The sequence below is a fragment of the Gymnogyps californianus genome, chromosome 21 (assembly GCF_018139145.2).
Source record: "Gymnogyps californianus isolate 813 chromosome 21, ASM1813914v2, whole genome shotgun sequence".
Classification (NCBI taxonomy): Eukaryota; Metazoa; Chordata; class Aves; order Accipitriformes; family Cathartidae; genus Gymnogyps; species Gymnogyps californianus.
This window is the reverse complement of record NC_059491.1, coordinates 5,293,269-5,315,475: the sequence shown is the minus strand read 5'-3', so window position 1 is coordinate 5,315,475 and position 22,207 is coordinate 5,293,269. Positions and strand designations below refer to the sequence as shown.

Genomic DNA, 22,207 nt, shown 5'->3' with positions numbered 1-22,207 from the left:
CAGAATGAAAAAATGCTTGTGTATAGTTCCTATGTTATAGCCTTTCTAAGTCCCATTCAAAAAGCTGACCTCCAATTGCCTTTTCAGCTCTTGCAATCCTTGATTTCATTTTCCTTCCAAGGTATTCATATATAAGAATCTAAGAATCTTCAGGTGAGTTAAGTCATTGAACACTTTACAAATACCAGAATAAACACGCTCTGAAAAAAACCCTATTTTCTCTTCATATCAGTACATCCATAAATTTTATGCTCTTTTCCTTTTCTCAGATCCTCTAATTCTTTCAATATTTGACCCACACATGCGCATTGCCCACAATTAATGAAAACTCTTCCAGATACCTTTAAGGTTGTTAGTTTTGTTTGGCTTTTTTTCTTTCCCGGCAACAAAACAGCTTCCTATACCTTTGCCTGGGGAGGAGTAATACACAGTGGATTCAGCTGTCATTTCAATGGCATATGGAATGTCTGTAGTTTCTGTATTCCAAGGAGGGTAATTTATAAGAACAGCTCTTGCTGCAGAAGTGAACCTCTACTGCTTTCTTCTTTTCAGTACTACAGTGCTGGAAATACTTAAATCTATTATTTCCAGCAGCTGTTTTCAACACCATCTGTGTAAGTAAGGACTGTAAAAAGGCATACACTTGAGGGTATCAAAATTAGATAAACCACCTTAGATTTACACACACCCATCTGCACCTAAAGCAGCAATCTGCCTTTGGGAGTGATACACTAATTATGATACGTGCAAACAAAATCTACAAAGAAAGAAGCTATACAAAGGTGGTGACAGTCTTCCTGGGGATGATTTACTTCCTGATACCAGTCATCCTAAACAAAGGATGCTTATTTCTCACATATTCATGTCAGTTAGGCTATGCTGTGGGAGACGGGGGCTTCTCCCTTTCCTTCTGTGATAAATAAAAATTGTAACACCCACATCTCTTATCATTTCAAATATGAACTTAACATCATGTTGCACTGAAATCTTTGAAAATATGGTTACAGAATCCCCATTAAAATTAAATCACTCCTCTACCAGATGCTGTGTCCCTGAGCAGGGCTGTTGTCCAAAATTACAGTGTGGAGAAAAGATTGCTGCCTGGATTGCAAATAGCAACAGTTGCTACTCTATTTCTTGTGGCCAACTCCATTTCACTTGGATGCACCTCGTGCTGACATTCTTGCCTTATAAAAGCCGACAGACATGCAAAGCCAATGAATAATATGCCTTGCACCAGTACAGTATCACATGGCAAAAATGCCTGTGGCTTTGGATAGCAACATGGGCATCAACACATAACTGGTAACCTAAAGCAATCATATATGGCTTTAGTTTCCCTTTACTAGTTTTGACCAAACAGCAGTACATCTACAGCACACACTATTAAACCAGTTCTATAGTTAAAGTGAACAAATAACAAATCCCAGAAGACAACTCCCCTGCCCCAAACTTAAATCAGTTTTCTCCTTCCAGTGTATTCTGGACTGCTACAATTCAACAACTTCTCATTTCTCATTCAATTATTTAACATCAAAGCTCTGAAAGGTAAGGAAGAAGTAATGCCTTGTACTTAGAAGTTCCTACTCCAAAAAGCAGTATAAATAAAAAACAATCTCCACATTAGTTCAATGTAACAATCTTTGGGGGTGAATAACATTATTTTCCTCAATTGTTTTGGGCTGTAAGTTCAAGGGAAAGTAATCTAACCATTAAAAGCAGAAAAAAGCAGCAATAAATAGAACCGATTCCTATGTACTAGAACCTGTTCCTATGTACTGTATAACACAATTCTAAGCAGATGCATGAAAAAAAATGTATTGCCAGCACCTCTCCTGACAATATGCATTCTGTTGCTTAATCTCAACAGCAAATAATTTTGACCCAAACTCTTGATACTACTCTTGTGAGCAGAGTCATGGCTAGGGAAAGAGAGGACAACTACCTTTATTGGTACATTGCATTTGCAACATTGTCCTGGAAATGGGAAACTCCTAGCCTGGCAAACTGTGAAGGCAATCAAGACAAGCAGAAGCCTAGCTACATCTTTGCTGACCAAGAAACACATTTTTAACCACAATCTAAAAACATGTATTGGTGACCCGAATGTCACATCAGTGCAGTTTTACTTTAAGGTGCAAATGCAATCAATCACAAAAGAGAGCTTTGATCTCACTTATTTACCTCACGTTATGATTGATTTGTCTCCTCTCAGAATCAACGGTGAAATAGCAAGTATTCATCAGTTTTTTCTTTTCCATTTTTATATTGTTGCTTATAAGCAAAAAGGACATTTCTCTTGGCCAAGGCAAAGCTGCACTTGGTCTCTCCAAGGAAACGAGTTAAATTGCCTTCTAAGATTCTACTGTGTCAGAAACAGAAAACAGAACAAGCAGCACAAATTTCAGTATTATTCAAAACCAGGTCTGATGTGAAAATACACACTTCCCATTAATTGTTTTTTAAAACAACTAAAAATCTCTAGGAAAAGTCCACCACTTCCAAAAAGAAAGTAGAGAAGCCAAATGTTTAATCAGAAGAATAGCTAGTTTTTCCACTCAGCTTGCTGTGCATAAAGGCACATTGACCACCCATGAAAGACAAGATCTCTAGCTATGCAACAGGCTTAGTGTCTGGAAAGGCATTACAAGTTTGCCATTACAGCTTCATCCTACTTGCTTCAAGCTTAAATTTGATCCCTTGCATTTGCGAAGAGTGAATTTCAAGCTCCATGATTTATGCAAGTGGTTCCACTCCGCCCCATTTTTTTTTAAAGCCATTTTTTATTATTATTATTTTCTTAGACAGGCTTTCCTCAGCTCCTTCACACTAAGTTCCATGTCCAGCTCACTATTTTGAAGACTACTTTCTAGGATGCATGTTTTTGCAAAGCATATCTTGAGAAGCATTATCAGAAAAGGGAGATTAATGTGCAAGAAGGCAGCTCTGTCAGAGGCTGGGAATGCAGCTGCCTGGCCAAAACCTTCCACTGCAGCAGGAACGGGTCAGAGAAAATCTCCTGGCTGCCAGGAACTCTGCATGCTGTCCCTCACTACTGTGATCCAGTCACAGCCTTTTCACTGAACTTCTAGTCCAAGCCTGAAGTCTATTTATCCCCATTCCCGTTTCTTACACAGAGTCTACATCCTTCATTTTCAGAATCACTGGTTTAACAGAATTCTCAGTCTGTCTACAAACGAATCCAGCAGAGCTGACTGATTGAGAAAATACAAGATTACGACCTGAACAGATTTCAACTGGACTGAAACCCTCTTCATGTGGAACACTGAGCACCAAGTGGGTAGCTACTAGCATCAGTCATGTCTGATGCGGTCTGAGTTTGAACAAAGTGATCAGGTACGCAATAATGTGAGATAAGACACCTGAAAGAAGATGGTGAGGCAGCTAAGAAACCAGGAATTCAAACGGAAGTAACTGACCTAACTTGAAGGTTTCTATTGCACCAAGCATGTTCTTTGGAGGGACAAGCAAATCCATGAAATCTAGCTACTTAATTTTAAAAGAAGCTAATGGATATTTCTGAAGAAATTAAAAGACTTCTTATAGTACAGGTAAGCTTTATCCTAAAAGTTCATATGCCAAATTGGAAAAAAAAGGAATGATCATGCAGAAATTAGACTAGGTAGTCAACATGGATTTTATGTACCATGTTATTCAGCAGGCTGTGTTTTCAGCTGAACAAGGAAACAAACAGAATTTAAAAAGTAAGAGGGCTGTTTCCAGTGTCTCCAATACCCACAAGAATACTAAAAGCATTTCAGTTATTTTGTTTGTTTTTTAAACCATGCAAGGCCAAGATGAATTGTATTAGTGAATCATGAAATAGGTCGTTATCTACCTCCTCTCACCACAGCAGACTCATGGCATGGTACGCAAGCTAATGGTTTAATTACAGAGCCTCAGGAAATGAGAAAGGCAATAAGGCAGACGATCACAGCAGGAACACGTTAATGGCCTTTTTATCTTACCGAATAAATTTGTTTATCTGCTATTTCAAAGGTCCAATGTGGGAATTAACTCTTCTGTTTGCAAACTGACACTAACGCTTTGTGCTGCAGCTATAATTAGTTGCGATCAGCATGGCACCGTAGCAACTTTGAATGTTGGAGTTAGCCTAAGCAGCCAGTTCCTGAGAAACTCAATCCCTTTTTCAGGCCCCTTACTTCACCAAGAGCCAACTTCTTAGGTCATGTGGAATCTTTCAGCTTTCCACAAGTTAAGTTTTCTGCATCAAACAGAAACTGGAAGGAATATTTTACAAAATCACCATCTCCTATAGCATTGCTACTGAAAAAGGTTACACACACAACTCAGAAATGTGGAAAGGATGAAACTTTCCTATTGCAGTGTCTAAAAACTCTTCCGGGATCAAAGCAGCAACTGCAGTTTGGGTTAATGTCCATCATTTACCTTTGGAATGGAAGGCTAAGAAAAAGGCATGGGAGTATTCATGTTTTAAAAATACACTCTACAAATTATTAATTTGGTTGAGGGAGATAAATGCCCATATTATTCCTTTTCTTGATTTGAATTATGAATTTCCAAAAAAATTTTGAATAATATGCTTCACCTTAAGACATAATATTTATATCAGTTTTCTACCTTGGTAAGCAAATAGAATAAGTAGAAGTAATTACATGTCATAAATTGATATAGAATTCAAATAAAAGTGCAGTGTGAACAGCTATGCAGCATTGTCATTTCATTTGAAGCAGTTTATTTAATACCCACTGCCATCCCAACCTAGAGACACAGCTTGCATTTTAAAAGTCTATTTCTCCTTACAGTTATATAGTAAGCCATACAGAGCTGCTTCACGCCATCTGAGATGCCTCTACGCAGGAGTAATCCACATATTCTCTGAAGCTCAAATCATTTAAACAATTCTTTTTAGCTGCTTAGCTGTTTAAGTTTGGTGGGGTTTTTTGATACCTGACCAAAAGGTAAGGAAAAGAACAGTTTTTAAACAAATTTCGTCACACCAAATAATCTAAAATTTCATATCATTACATAAGACCCACATACTTTAACTAATTAGTCCTTGTACAAGAGAAGTATATAGTAGGAGCAGTACAGCCTAATAAAAGATAAGGAGAAAGCAGGAGCACAATCAATGAAGGAATTATAATTTTAGATGTGCTGTATCAACAGTAACAAACCAATCTCCACAAAACATTTGGATTTTAACATGCCCTTACTTAAACAGGCAACTTAATTTCTTGGCATAAGGTACTTCCACAGTCCGTCCTACTTGTTCCTTAATTAACATTTTTCATACCATCCACCATCTGCTTTATCAGCTAGCACAAAAATAACATACACTTTCAACCTTTCAAATCTATGAGATCAAATTCATCGCTAGTTTTTAATTTTAGCAAAAACTGCTAGCAAACTTTGAAAGACCACTTCACTATTGAAACAGTACCCATATATTTTGTAATATGTATTATTTTGCATTCCTATTGTCGTTTTGGACATCTAAACTTTTTTGCCTTACAATCCAATCATGATTTGTTGAACCTGAAATTCAAAAAGCACACCTTAAATGTGCACTTTATTTTACAATTATAACCAGAGTGTGGAGCACAACAGAGAGCTGATGCAAAGTTATAGTCTTCTAGGATACTTTCAACTGGAAGCAGCATTCTCTGTCTTCGCACCCCTTCCTAAACATATATACAAACACATTCCCGCTTCAAGCCTTCATTTCTGTACTCACACTTCCATTCTCCATTAAAACTAACCAAGTAAACAGACAGTGGGAAACCTACAGAGAAGGGGGGGGGGGGGGAGCAGGGGGAAAAAAAGGCAAGCAAACTTAGCCAAGATCAGCCCCCTCATTCCATTCCCATCTACTCAGCCACATAAATATTTTTGCAGGCACAAAGAATGACCAAAACTACTTCTTAACCACTTAAATCTCATGTCAGATTATGACACTGAATTTGTAGTCCAAACCTAATCTGTTTTCATCCCAGTCAGCACTGCTGCTCAGCATGTCACAAATTTTGCAGGTTTGAAATTATCTGCAGTTCAGTATCTGGGGATACAAGCAATTCTTTCTAATAAGCTCTTGGAATAGAGAGACAGAGCATAAAGCACACAAGAGGTAAGAACTTAAATGATTCTCTTATCCCTCACTGCATTTAAAGTCAAGTCATTAGATTCAGCAGCTCCACCTCTGTTAGCGATCAGAGTCATATTACAGGGCATTCTGCCATCAGATTTGCCACATATTAGTCACTGTAAGGGTGCTCCAGTGAAGAACTGGCTAACTGCAGTTTGCTCTTCAGATAAACACCAGCAGACAGAATTAACTTGGGCTAAATCCTGGGATTAGCTGATACACAGTCTGGGCGGGTGGGGGAGGACGGGACAGACTGATAGATTAATATTAAAACAAACAAACAAAACAAACTATCAATTGCCAATCAGAAATAAAACCCAACAATAGTGAAAGCCAGGTATGGAACTGAAGAAACTGAACTTCCATAACTTGTGCAATACAGCCTGCTTTCTGTCATTTACATCTTCCATTCCCATATTGCTACCACATCTGTCAATGCTGAAGGCACAAAGCCTCTTTCATTTCTACATATGAAATAAAATTAGGTTTCATCTGATGAAAGAGGCTTCACACCAGCCTCAATAATTCTAGTGGCAGCAGTAACCTACACATAGCACACATTCCTACCAAATGCCAACACATATTAAGAGATAACAGCTAGCAAAAAAGGCACTGTCCTGTCTTCACTTCTATTCTCATTAATTATTGGTAAAGGAATAGGAAGAAATTTTCAAAAAACATGCTAGTCTAGACAGAACTTTGGAAGGGGTAACATTTGGGGAAACAAATACCAAATATTTCATTTCTGTGCCTTCTTCAAACTGTATTTGAATCAATATAAGCAGTAGTTTTATTTTATGATGTCTGAATAATCAATTTAACCAATATAAAAGATCTGGGGCTTTCAGAATTGACTCCACAAGACCAAATTAAAATTAAATATACAGTCTCTTAAAATGCATGGGTCTGGAAAAAATATCTGCGCCATCTGTAGACTGGAATGACAACAATGAGAACATGTTCGTTACTGAGAGCAGGGTGGAGCAGGCATTCTTTATTTGTTGGAACGTGAATAACACCCCAAAGACGTTTAATACAGGCTTCTTTCCTAGGCATACATTGCAATCAGATATATGGCTATATGTTTTTATAAGACAGACTTTCAGGGTTGTTATTATAAGAGATAAATGAAGGGAAATGGACACTTCCAGCTTGTAAAGCAGTGCTTGCTTTTCAAAGCATTGTTTGCATTTTTCAAATCATTAAAAGGGAAGGAAACCAAGTAGAAGCTAAGAACAGCTCATTCAACCGGATTCTCTCCCCACTGTGGAATTTCAACCCTGTACTGGGCGAAAGGTTGGATGGGGGAGGGTGTTAGGCTCAACAGCACCAGAGCAAGGCAAATGCTTGCTCACAGAAGCTGCTAGAAAGCCGCTCTCATCCTCAGCTGCTCTTACAGATCCAAGTGCTATAAATACCATCTCTACAGCTGGTGTTCTTGGAGAACAGCATGCCAGCAGGCTTTGCACCAAGCAGGAGCTAGTCAAACCATACTGTTCTACCTATCTGAAAAGCTGAACCAAAACCCATTCCAAAACTTCCATTGCCAACTGATTACCTGAAAATGTCCTATTGCAGAACATGCATATCAGGTCTATGTATGTAGCTGGCTAAGCACTTGGAGCTGAGCTGAATTCTTTCCTCACGTTTTCTGCTTCAAGGCAGATAAAACAGTATTTCCTTTTACCCCCTGCTTTTACTTGACTACATCTCCAAGAGCCAATGGCCTTCTCCAAAGGCCATTTTGACCTTCAGACACATGCCAGCACTACATTAAGAGGACATCATGTAGCACTGGAATCCTGGGGAGTCAGTTCTGCCAGCCTCAATTTCTTAAAGGATTCAAGTAGTGAAAGTATCCAATTCTTAAAGTAGTTGCCATTGACAATTTGCATTTTCTTTACTTCTACTTGCATACTGGAAGGTGGCATGTTATTTAAGCATTTGATAAAAAGAATCATCTCTAAAGCCCTAGTTCTGTGTCAGTGGGCACTAATTCTGAAGGGGCAGAACCCATTTTCTGGGTTCATTAGTAATATTATCTCTCTCTACTACAGTTCTATACTAACTCCGTAACAGTTTTTTTTAAATTTAGTCCAACTGCATTTAACACTAGCTGGAACATCCTAGCCATCCCACGGTCTTGTTCCAGGCCCATTATTTGTACCTCTAACATTTAAAAATCATTAAATGTTCATCTTCTCCCACCTCCCTGAAGTCATCTTCCAAAATAGATTTTTTTTTTTTTAAAAACTGTGTGCAGAATTAACACGTCTCAAGTTATTTTTATACAATCATGAGAAAGGCTTTAGAAGGAAAACCAAGCACCTAAAAAAACTCCAGGTTTCTTTTCTTCTCAAAAAAAAAAAAAAAAAAAAAAAAAAAAAATTCAAGACTTGTAACAAAACGTATGAACTGTCAATATTGTAGGGCAGAGGCAGTGATTAAGACAGACTTACGGACAGGCAACAGAAATCCCTAACCCTGCAAAACACAAAGAGCTCTAATGTTCAGACGTAGTCTTTGTTTCTTGTCTGCGTTCAGCATTACCCAGTACTATTCGAAAAAAACTAAAGCAGAAAGAACCACTCCCCACCAAACTCCACTCCTGGAACAACTATTTAAAGAGAATAGCAATTGCCTCCCTATTCTCTTTGAGACAAACTTGCATTCAAGCCTTCTCTTGCCTGTTACAGGACTTGCAACAAATGTGGTAATTGGTAGCGGGACAGTCATTAGAAGAATTTGGGTAACCTCTACTATTGTGACTTAAGACTTGTCTTTCAAACCAGTTCCCATTTCAACCTCAACTGCAAGACAATTCATGCATCCTCCACATGACACACAACTTATCTTCCCATAAAATAGCCTCTTTTGATAACACATCTACCATGAATGCAAAGTAGTATTAACACATTGGGCAAACATTCATTTAGTTTTAACCACAGTTATGAGAATTTACAGACCAGAAAATCAGGGTAGGAGTTAAGTGACTTTCCTCCACTGCTGTTTATTTTCCCAAGACAACCTTATCATGCAAGACACAAGCATAAAAAACTGGAAACATTAAAAAAAAAAGAAAGAAAAAAAGAAAAACAAGCTGTACGAGGAGAAAACACTACACAACACATGCTTTAAGAACCAATGCTTTCTGGCAGGCACAAGTCATCAGAAATGGGGTATGCTTATTTTTTTGAGGTATTTAAAATTATTCATTTTCCGAAGACAGATTGAGAGTCAAGACTGAAATCTATCTATGAAAATTAATCCTCCCACCTATTCTATACTTTCATTAAAAATGTCTCATCAAGAGAAGAAAAAAAGTAAAATATTAGGTAAGACAACTACAACGAACTCTTTTGCTTGCCTTTTCTACCTATGTAGCATATGCTACATAAATTGCCTCTACTTTACTATCTACGTGTACTCAGTGCTAGTCTAAATAAAAGCCAGTTTCTTATAAGGACTTTTCTCATCAGTAATTTAGACCAAAGATTATTTCCATGATAGTTTCACGAAGGAACTTGTATCTAAACTACGCTTACAGAATACTACTGCAGAAAAAAAAAGCCACCAAACTTATTCTCCTGAAGGCATACACACACAATAGGGTTTCTTTTCCATTCAGTGTGTCTTTTCATTATGAAAACAGTTAAAAATTAGATCAGAAAGAAAAAGATCAGCAAACCATACTTTTTTTTTTCCTTCTTTAGCATTAAGCGTCTTTGAAAACGGTTACTACTTTTTAGAGCTACATAATAATGAAAAAGGCAAAATTTAACAATATCCCCTGTCAATGTATACCAATAAAGTACTGGCTGAATTACTGATGAGGTTACCTTGCTCTATGAACCTTTCAATATTTTTTACTTTTGTACTATTTTTCAAATATCAGCAATTTTAGTATTATATTTCAAACATCACTAATTTAGACGAACATGCCATAAATCAAAGGCCTTTTAAGTTAAGTCCTGCTTTCCCACCCATTTTTATTTTGCTCCAGAACAACTGCATAAAGCAGGACATATCTTAAAAGAAAAATTAACAAAAAACCCAAACAGAAAAGGAACTCAAATTAGATATTTCTCTATTAATTTTTTTTTTATTTAAATATTTCAGTTTAGACCAGAGGCTTATAAACCTTAGAGACAAAAAAACCCCAAACAACCATCAGAAGAAAAATATTGTTTTCCTCAACCTCTACAAATTAACTCCAGAATGCCTTAGGAAGTTTTTCTGATGCCAAAGATGCCTGCTTGAGAACCTAACTGCCATATGTCTACAGCAGCAGCTGTGACTATTGTTACTGGCAGATGGGACCGCTCCACTGTGCCTATTTTCATTAAACATCCAATACCTTAAGCAGTCCACAAAAGAATCTTCCAACATTACTGAGCCACAGAAACTATTACCGAGTTAAAATCCAAACACGCAATTTTCAGTCCTAACCTGAGGATCCAGTCACACTCATATCTTTCAAGATTACCTAGACTGTACAGGTGCATTTCTACATTAATATGGTTTATGGCAAACCAGAATATACAATAATCTCCGATGAACTACAGTTTGAGAACTTTGTTTTACTCTGTCACTGGCACCCACAAGATGCTAAAACCTATTTTCATTCATCCAGTGCACAATTAATGTAACATCAATTGCAGAGGACGTATTCCAAGTAGGATACTTCCTTATTTCCCCGCTTCATTAGTTTAGTTTTCTACATACTTATTTAGCTTTTTAAAAGAATAAGCTAGCTGGACTCTTTGCTAGTGATGAATATCTAAATGCTGTCTTGTAGCTACTAGCTTGAACCTCTGCTTCATTTTCATTTGTTTTTATTTATGCGCTATTTATTTACAGACAGGATTATCAAATCACTTCCACAAAAAAAACCCAACCAACCAAAAAAAACAAAAAACAAACACACACACACAAAAACCCCCACCACACTAGGGAAGTCTTCAGGCACACAATAGCTTAGCTTTTCATTTCAATAATCCAAGACAGCAGCTGCCAACGTTTATATTTGTTACATTTCAAAAGCTGGTAAAAGAATGAGTACAAGAACTACTGACACACAAAATACTCTTAGATCTACAGCTCACCTTTCATCCCATGTATTACACAGCAGAATCTTTTTCCCACTCACCACAAAAACAGTAATTAATGAAGCGGACAGGCAATAAGTAATTAATACATTGTGGGTAAGATGCATTGGTGGAAATCATTCCAAACAAAAAAAAGTGAAAAAGCAGGAGTTAAAGACAAAACATATTCAATCAAGATACGCTGACAACCATGATCTATTCCTGAATTACTCATTTCAAAAAACTGCTTGCGAGTTTGAACTAGAGCACAATAAACCACCTATCCAGTAATTTAAAGAAAATATTAAAGCCGATTAATTTTCAAATTTATTTTAAAGACTGACAAAATTAAACAAAGTTATCTCAGAGGAAAAGACAAAAGTGTTATTTCAGAAGTTTCAGTCTGTTTCAATATTAGGTGGGATTTTACGAATATACCACCACCACAAAAAGCAACTCAAAAGTCCACTGATGCCAAGTTTCACTTAAAAATATTCTGTAATAAGCAGAATACGAAACAAACAATATATTAGGCAGTGTCAAGCTAACCAATAGTAAGGACTGCTAACAGAGGGATCACCCTCGGGAATTAATTATCAATACGAAAAGTCCTCAGAGCCCACTAACTTCTCCCTTCTCTCACCAGGAACCCTACAAACACTGCTATACTGTGCCTAGTCCTGAGCGGGTATGTGCGCATGAGACTTACGGGCATATGTTCTTATCCACTAGTGACCTCTGTACAATGGACAATATAGATATGCTCTTCAGAACATAACTCCAAATGAAAACAAAGCATTTAGGTCAATTGAATCCACCTGCATAGCAGGTACTTTTGAAAACAAATCTTATGTTTCCTAATATCATATCTAAGTGATAATAATAAAAAACGATAGTCTTTTTCTAAATTAATCCCACTCAGTTACTGTTCCGGTAGGGTCTTTTAATCAGTAATTTGATGGTGACATTACCTCTTCTTTGGAAAGCGTTTTGCATTCCCAAATTAACTTAAGTAGTAGGATCTTGCAGCTTCTAACTTCTCCTATTTTTAAGAATTCCTCTGTTATCTTCTATTCTCCTGCTCCCACGTCTCCCATTTCCACTGAAGAACTTTTGGCAGTATCATTCAAATGGATACCATCTGCAATTAGATATGATCTGAGCAGCACAGGCCTTCTGCCAAAATACCAGCCCCTTAATGCAGTCAGCACATGTGACTTCAGCTGGACTGCAGAATTCCATTTTTGCAATGTATATTTTAAAAACATAAAGAATAACAATTCTTTAAGTGCAACATACCGTATTACTGCAGATCAATACCTTTGCAACCATAAAGGGGAAAAAAAAAATTTAGTCTTGTCATCTTAGTATAGTAGACAAAAAAACCAGTACGTTTCAAGTACCAATTTCAAAATTCCCATATTTTGCATCCTTCAAAGAGAAAAATAGAAGTCCCAATTACTCACTGTAAGTGCTCTTAACATTGTGGGTTAAAGACCTTTGCAAGAACTCTCTTTTTCTGAGATTAAGACATATACAGAACTGTAGTCAGCTACATTGTCATTTTTAAACACTGAGAAATTACAAAGATGGAGATCTACTATGGATCTCGATTAAAGGCCTTGATCTTCTATGAGTAAACAACATAAAAGCCAGATAGGATAACAAGTTAATTCTGTAGGAGACCTCAAGTCCACAACAAAATTACACTTGTTTTGCTTCTAACGCAAAGTTAAACCGTGTAACAAAATTGAGAATAAGCTCTCTAACCCAGGAGGATATTTTGTTTTGCTGGCAAGCCCACCGTGAATGACAGGCAACCCCAAAAGCTGTGAACAGCCGAATTCACACAAAAACTGACAAACAAAAGCAGCGTGTCAGGCAACAACCCTGGTGGCATTCCGACTTCGAGAATATACTTCATTATGGATGTCAAAACACACTCCTTTTTTCATACATTCATAAAAAAAAAATAAATGGAGTACACCTGTGATACACTTTATTATCTGTATCTCTATACTGTTTTCCTTAAAACAATCCTAAGCACTTTGCCTCAGTTTCACTATAATGTAGTCTCTGCCTGTATCAGCCAATACATTTACAAAACTCAGACTTGGACAAAGTTTAAACTCAGGACCCACAAAGGATTCGTAGAATAGCTTGACCCATCAATACATAAAGAATTAAATTTCAAGTAACAGTCAAAATCCCTTCTTAGCTATCAGACTTCACACTGTCTCATCAATCCTGTTCATCACAACAGTCCATTAGGCTTTAATTCCAAGATAAGGGAACTTTAACTGTCTTGGAGGCTTAAAATAGTCACTACTCAACATATCACCAGCCTCTCAGATTTGCCTTCTGTCAACTTGATTAGTGCACAAATGAAAAAATAACCTTCTCAGAGGCACGATATCTAGGCCTTGATCATTTCACCAGCACATTTGAAGGTATGAAGCAGAAACTCCATAGGCTAGAATTACTACTGAATTCCCTTTATTTTGAAATTGCCACATCAGATATGAGTCAGCTGCATTAATGTCACTTTCTGTAGTCAGCTTTTAGCCAACAAGTTCAGACCTTAATAATGAGTTCAATAACTGTGAGGCTGCAAAGACTGAGGGATCATTAAAAAGAAAGAATCTTTGGCAGAAATAGCAACAGTACTTACGCCCCCAAATCTAACATGTAGCCTAAAAGCATACCAGAAGAATTTCAGCTTGAAGTTATGTGCTTCAGACAACTTTGTTAGGAAGATTCTTTGGAGAAAAGATTTCTGCTCAGGTTTTTTCCCCACCAAACAATGCCTCATTCATATCTTTTATTATATGATCCTCTTCTGTTCAATGAGTAAAATTACTCCTCTGTCTCTTGCTTTCTTCTGTATTTCTCCTCCAAGAGGGAAATACAGGGAAAAAATAGCCCACAGATTTTAAGAATGTGTAACTATTGCAACTGATGATTCCTTTTCCACAGTCTGTAATGGCCCCTGATGACTTAAACCTGACCATCTGTCCTATCACCCATCTTGTATCAGAGCCATAGGACTCAAATAGAAGGCTACAGATTAGAACATTTCCAGAGCACAAAATATAGCAAGTGCTGTAAAGAAATTTCCAACTAGATGAATCAGGAAGTATTTTTCTCCTTTTGAAAGCTGATGCAGTTTCTTGAAAACGTGTCTTTGTAGTGCAGCTCTAGCATTCGGGAACAGAACCAGTGTCTTTTGTCTACACCACATTTCAAACTCAGACAGATTGCCAGAGATTCACTGGTCACCCTTGTCGTTGTACCACAAACAAGCTGTTTCCACAGGCTCCTGGAGTTCAAAAATCTTAAGCATCTACAATTATTGCTGTCATGTCATGACAGCAGCAAGAAAACCTATTACATTGGCACCCAGTGGTGCTGCTGTAGTTCAGAGCTTGGTGGCATTTCCATAACAAATGTCATCTAATGGAGTCTATAGTTCTTCCATTCTACACTGGTTTGGTCTGAAAGTTGGCAGGCAATGTTGGGATACAAGCACCTGTTTCTACATGAGACGACTTCTAAACATTCCCCCCCATTTTAAATGGAAATTTTGAAATCTAACAAAAAAAAAGTTTCTTTGGGTAATATTCCACATAAGGTCTGAAGATAAGAATTTACTGCGCTGAAAAGCAAGCTCTCTTCTGTATGATGTCTCTCTTTCAATGAAACCATAAACATTGTATATAATTTAAGTGACCACAACCAGGACTTAAATTCCATTGCAGAAGCAGGCTGAAGTACAACCTTGGCTAAAAAAAGGGAACAGCCTGTATGAAACCTTCTTTGTATTAACAAGCATGAGTTAATACTCAAGTAATCAGACAGTGAAGTAACTTGGTGCTCTTGGAGTGTTACTTCCTCCAGCTACAGACAAGATGACTGTACCTGATTACCTAACAATGAAAAACTACCATAAGAGCAGCAGTTTATAGATATAGCTATTAGTCTACACATGACCAACAACACTGCAGCAAATGGTATCAATACTGCCTTGACCTTAAGCAGCATGGGGGAGGGGGAATCAATCAATAAATGGTGTGCCTATATTCAGTTTCCCACAGAAGAGTCTTCTCCTCCAAATTAGACCCACAATAATTATTTAAGAACCCTAAGACTTCTAATTGGTTAGAAAATAAGATAATTTTATGCAGTCTGTTATTTTGCAGTCGTTTAGACATCTAAGCTGGAAAGCATAAAACTTGACATCCTTTTCCTCTCAGCTTTCTCGCTCAAATTATGCTCCTAAACAAAGGCACAGACTGCAGAATAAGCACATCAAGAACTAAAGCACCAGACCCAAGCAGGAGTTATACCACAACAATTATCATGTGGTGGTCTGCAATGTATCCCTGTATCCATCAGTCCACATGATATTCTCACACACTGAAGTTAACAAAAAGGTTTTCACTTTGGTATTCTATTCTTTCTGTAGAATTCTCAATTCACCAGAAGTAAACACCATCAACAACTGCATCAAAATCAAGATACTAGTGATTTAGACTTTCTAGTCAAATACAGAGACAATTTAGTTTGTAATTACAGTTTAAGAAGAGAAAATTCCCTAAAAGAGCAATTCTAGGTGATATAATGTACACAGTACTCAGTTTAGTCTGACAAAAAGAAGAGGATTAAGCAGGAAGGGAGAGGAGAGAGAAAGATTCCCTCAAGATTAAAATAAACTTACTGGTTGAATTGCCTTGCATTTGGATGATACATTTGGATTCTTTGCTGGTTTCTCGGGAATTGAAGGGCCGGACCCGAACAGCCACCTTCACTGAAGCCCCCGACATTCTGGTTGCTTGTAGTGCAGTCAAGAAAATGAAAGTGAAGGGGTCAAGAGTGTTTCAAGTTATCCTTCTTGTTGGTGTTTTCTAAAGAGAAAAATATAATTTAGTTATTTACTGCTATTGCATTCAAGATGTTGATAAAATTAGGGAGTTTCAAAGTTGTTTGATAACTTCAATTTCTGCTCTGCAATCACTCTCCCCACCCGAAAGCTGTCACTTCAAAGACAGAATTGGAAATACACTTAAGAGCACCTGTACACTGTCTCCCTAGTCAAAAGTTTCTGTCATCTGAAGCAGTTCTTTTGAAGTGTACAAACATATTTGTTTTCATTACTTGGTTTTCTTCCCAGAAAGTAGGGATGCCAATACCAAAATGAAGATCTGGTTGCAACATGTGTTAGGCTTAACCTAACAAAGATAATTTTAGCAGTAAAGATACAGCTACTTAGATTTCAACATGAGCTAGCTACCATAAACTACATATCTAGGTTCTCTGTCAACCCTTGCTGCCACAATGCATCCACAATATTAAAACTAACACAAGTGTGATGGGCCATATCACACTGACCTTCAATACACACCATTCCAGAGAAAAGGGTGTACCCACCCTTTGCAGTCCTGGGAAAGTCCTCTTCTCAAAGGAAATAAAAACTACTTGTACATCTAGCGACTAAAGGACACACCACTCTATAAGGAAGAGGAATCAAAAATTATTGCCTTCAGGGTAAATATTACTATCTATCTTCAGCAAATGTTCACCAGTAAATTCATATGCATTAACAAAACAGTTGTTCAAATCCTACCGCATCCAAATGATGAAGCACTTTAGCTGGCAGGAAACTATCCCTGATACCCACAATCCAAACTTCAAGGCACATCCGAGACAGTATTGAGATGCAGGGTTAATAAAGATTGGTTCAATTGTATTGTCCTCGACCAACCTTTTCCACTAGAAGAAATTTTTTCAGTTCGTCTACAATTAAGCAGTTTAACTTATTGCCACAGGATACTGTCAGTACTGAAGTTAAACAGACTCAAAAAGCAATAGGATAGATTCAGAGAAAAAGCCATCAGGGTCTAGTAAAAAGCTACCACCCTTGGCTAGGAAAGCCTCCATGGCACAGACTCTCAGAACCAGGAAGACTATACTGAGAAAACATGATTACATGGTTATTTATCCTTATATTCTAAATACCTGCTATGGCCACTGCTGAAGACAGGATTCAGGGCCAGGTGAATCTTTGGTCTGACTCAATGCAGTCATTTCTATCTTGAATCTGAGTTAACATGGGCAGAACTCTACCCTGCACAAGTCACCATGCATGGCCCAGAAACCTTGACATCTTCTTTTCTAGTTATCTGTACACCACATATCCAATGAAATGCTCGTTTCAGTGTTGTAATCAAAGTGCCACAAAAGTACAAAACTTACTGGCAGATCTAAAGCAGAAGCATTTCAGCTCTAAAGTAAGTTCTACAGCTGGTAAAAATACTTATACATGCTTAATTCAAGTTATGACACATCCTCACACAGTACAAGAAGTTTTTAATAAAACTGCATTACTTCATTAATGCCATCACACGGTGAAGGCAGAAATTAAATTACTCCATCAAGTAGAAGAAGTAATTTAAAGCATTCCTTATTGTAGCAGGTACCTGAGGTATCTCACCAGACTAGAAGAATAGTAATGTCTTTAGGAACAAGCCAACTGAACTTCAATGTCAGTGGTACAGCAAACTGGTAGAATAATGATTCATGAGACAGCCACACAGTCATCTTCAGGTTAGTACAGAATTTTAAGAAGTTTCACTAAAAACTTAAACATAGAATAGAGCAAAGAAGTAATGGGAATGAATTTGCATGATCTTCAAAGTTTAATGGAGATTCTGCGTTGTTTTAGAGGACTGCTTTATTCACGCTTGCTCAGAGGTACCTACTTTTTTGTATAACAAAGTGTATCAAATGCGTAGCTTCATTATAAACCTTCTTCCTGAGTAGCGACTGTCTGGAATTTTTGCTCTCCCTTCTTAACATGACCCTTGCATAAGTACCTGTGCCCTCACATGAAAGCTAAGTGACAAGACTAATCCTGATACATCCCAGTAGTATTATTCAACTAACCCTGAATATTGCTGCTAGAAAACAGGAATGTTACTGTACATGGCCACTAAGCATTCTGTTTCTGAAATATAATTTAAGAAATCTATCAAGTGCAAAATCTCTGTTATTATCAAGCTCATAGTGAAACGGTTTACTTTGTCAGATTGCAGAAAAAGATGAGTCGGTGGCATTTTCATAGGGTGTAGCACATCATAGAAAGTCTACCTGACAGTGGCTTAGTGGTTCTCATCTTTCTTTTCCCCATCTATCCATATTAATGTGCAAACCATAATTTTGTCAACTTCCCACAAGGACCAATGAATAAAGGTAAGGCCACTGATGAATGGATTTTTTTTTTTAAATAAAACAAAAATACAACCAATGTGTTCTTATAATATTATTTATGAAACGTAGGGAGCTTATTTTCCCTTCTTAGTGAAGAGTGCCACAGATAAAGATTTTTTTCTTATGTTTTCATAGAAATACCTCTCAGAATACTGCATTAATTTCTGCAGATAACTAGTATATCTAGGAAATTCGCAAACAGAAGATGAAGTGAAAGAATCATCTACTTAAAAAAAAAAATAAATTCTTGAGGACCTCTGAACACCATATTCACAATAAGAAAGCATGAAAAGCACACTGCCAAAGACTCTATATGCACTAGCTAAATGATAGCCTTGTTTGAAACACAGCTGTGAAGAAATTCTTACAGAACAGGTCACAAAATCACCTACAACAGCATAAAAATTTAACTGCTAGAGTTTTGCAATTACCAGCTTTCCCCAACCCTAACTTTTGTGCTCATAGAAAATTAAATGCGGTGTAATTTTAAATCTCATTCATTCTCAAATCTGCTATTTTTCATAGCTGAAGTAAGCAAAATGCCTACTTGTAGCTGCACATGGATTTCAGATGTTATGAACACCATCTCACTATGCAAGACTTAATTTTCATTAATAAGAAAATTAACCAAAACTGATATATTTTTCCAAACTTCCCATAAATTTACGTTGTTGGGATTTTGAGGTTTTTTTCCCCACTTACCAGCAACTTGAACTGGTCATAACATTTTATAAAGGTAGTATTGCCCTCATCATACAGAATGATAACATAAGGCAAAATGAGACAAAGTTGCATAGCATCACAGACAATAAATTGCAACTGGTTTTTCAGGGTTCACATTTCCCAGTAGTATCACTACTACAAAACACTGTCTGTACAGAGTGGTAATAGGAGATGTAACTTGCAACAGAGCAAAACAAAATGTGCAATACAGTCTGCGGTACAGATTTAGAAGAACAATCTTTAAAAAAGACAGCTTTTTTTATGTTCATTGTAGGCTTAGAAGGCTGCCATCCATGCTAGAATGAATCATTCTCCTAATGTCTTGGAAAGAGTCTACTAGCTGTGTATCTTTTGATGTTCAGTCTGTATGAATCCAATGAGGAACCAAGTAAAGAAGGGAACTGCATGCTTGAGTCTTTGACATCATATATCACTGGCTCTAAAACAGGTGGTAGATAATATTTGAGTTGTTTAGCGAGCTCCATCAGCACAAAACCAAATCCTACATATTAATTTTACACTTATTTTAAACTATTATTAAAAGATATCCACCCTGTAAGTCACACAGTGAGGTTTTAATATTAAAGTGTGTCATTAAGCAAATCACCTAAATATCTTGTCTGTTTTCTGTTATTCAAGCTGACAGACCCAATGATGTTGGTCAATAACCCTTCATGGTCTCAAGGCACTTGTAACTAGACTTGGACTTTCACACAAATGTTTAAAGAAACAAGCTGTTCATTAAGACTTGGATCCTTGGATGTATTTGAAAGTTCTGGCAAACCAGTTTTTATGCAATGTCAAAATACAGAACATATTGCTATTTTTTGAAATAAAGTTACAAGCAGAGTAGGGATTTAGAGACAAATTATTATTCATATATTCAGAGAAGATTGCAACAAGTTCAAAGTGGTTACAAAAACAATGTTCAGAATCTGTATCTCTACATTCAAATAAAAAAAAAAAACACCAACCACATCACACACCACAAATGAAGAAGCATCACTTCTATTTAACACAGCCAGCCATTGTGTCATATTTGCATAGGTATGCCTATCAGAGAACGTGCTAACTTTTAAACAAAAAAATTGCTTGTAACTTAATCAGTACAACAGCTCTCAAGAAAGAAAATGAACAAGGATAGAGATTAGTATATGGAAAGTTAGCAAAGCAGCTGTTCAGAGCAGCAGAGGTTTATGAACGAGAGGACCACAGTGAATCCAATTTTAGGTCTGCCACTAAGGATCAGGTAGTGATGACAGTCTGATATATCAGCTGAACTCATACACTACGAATTGCTATCTTTGTACTAAGTGAAGATGCCAGATAAAACAGTGCTGCAGAACTTGGCAATGCACTGAAAATCTGATCATATAAACATATGGCTATTTATCAACACACCAGTGTACTGGATTGTGCAATAACAGAAAGAACTGAGCTAAGAAGGAGCTGGAAGTGAAGAGAAATATACTTTAAAATTTGGTATGAACCTATTTTACATTTCAGAGAACAGATATAAACTCACCATCTGCTTCTGGTGAATTCTAGCTCTCCAACCTCAGTTTAATACTCATATTCTGCCAATGACCCCAAAACTACCAGGCCTGTCATCCTGTCTCCTGACGCCTGCCTCCTGACTTAGCTCACAGAGGATTGTCAGATCATCATCCCAATATGGCTGCCTCAGTAATTGTGCTGCACTGAATCCAGGGACAGATCCACTACCTACAGGTCCACAAAAAACACCCTGAAAACCACAATCCTTTTACATTCTTGCATCTTCCAGCGGGTTGAAGGGCTATGCATCCCTCCTGAACAAACAATTATCGCCTGCACCTCATCTGAGCTAGAAAGGAGAAAAAGGACGGCGAAACGTGGCGATACTCGCGACCCACACAACGGACGGGATTCAGACGAGGAAAAGAACGGGAAGCGGCCGCACCGCCATGGCTCGGAGCGCCTGGGGGAAAGGGGAAGGAAGCGTCCCGGGGGACAAACACATGCATCAGGCAGATGCAGGCGAGGAAAGGCCGAGTCGAGCCCCACGCCCTTGTGCCGCTGCCCTGACAGCTCCGGGACACCCTGTCCTGCCAATACTCCCCATTCCCCACCTCCACTTCCCAGGCCCCATCCCACCCGTAGCGCACCCCGACGTTCCCCCTGCCGAATAGCTGCGTAAACCAGCAACCTCCGCCTCCTCCACCGCATTACGGCATCCACCCCACCCCTCGCCCCGGCACCAAGCCGTTCTCCCGCTCGCCTCCCCCCGCTCCTCTACCAACGGCGGCCGGCGGGCCGAGCCCCCTCAGCGCAAGCCACCCCTCACCTGGGGACGGGCGGGGAGTATCCGCAGGACGCGGACAGTGCGGGGCCGCCGGCGCTGTCAGCAGCTGGGGAAAGCGGCGGGGCTGGGGAAGCAGCGCAGCGCGGGGCGGAGGAGAGAGAAGAGTCCGGCCATCCCCATCACGCTTCGCCGCCTCCACCGAGGCTGGGAGACCCCCCCCGCCGCCAGGAAGGGAGCAGGAAGGAAGGGGGAAGGGCGAGGGAGGGAAGGAGGGAGGGGAGAAAGGGGGAGGGAGGAAAGAGAAAGGCCGCGCCGCGAAGAACGAGCGCAGCGACGCACTCCCCACAGCGCCGCTCCCACACTGACAGGATCGCGGGGCTCTGCGCCCGAACCCGCCTCCGCAGGGGGAGGGACGTCAGTCCCGCCAATAGCCGCGCGCCGCTGCTCCCTCCTCCTTGCAGTCCACCAGTCGCCAGGCGTAGAATCGGGCGCGTGCCCGCCTCCCGCCGTGCCAATCACAGGCTGACACAGCCGTATACCAATCACAGCTCGGGAATGCCCGTCAGCAACGACGATCTCCACTCCTCTCTCTGAGTCAATCCCTCCGCCGAGCCTCGGGGACACGGGGAATCGGTTCTTCTCCATCCCGAGCCAATCAGAACTCGGGACGGAATCCGCGTCATCCCTATTTTAACCTAT

General features: G+C 38.7%; 1 protein-coding gene across 4 annotated transcripts in view; it reads right to left on the bottom strand.

Moving 5' to 3' along the window:
* The window catches only part of KIF1B (kinesin family member 1B), a 98,411-nt gene extending 76,654 nt beyond the window's left edge, over nucleotides 1-21,757 (bottom strand). For all 4 annotated transcript variants that reach the window (XM_050909364.1, XM_050909365.1, XM_050909366.1 and 1 more), the window contains exons 1-2: nucleotides 21,551-21,757; nucleotides 15,953-16,139 (exon numbers count right to left, since the gene is read on the bottom strand). In XM_050909364.1, the coding sequence (XP_050765321.1) occupies nucleotides 15,953-16,058 (106 nt within the window). In that variant the 5' untranslated portion in view covers nucleotides 16,059-16,139; nucleotides 21,551-21,757. The remainder of the gene's footprint in view (nucleotides 1-15,952; nucleotides 16,140-21,550) is intronic.
* Nucleotides 21,758-22,207: the final 450 nt, after the last annotated feature.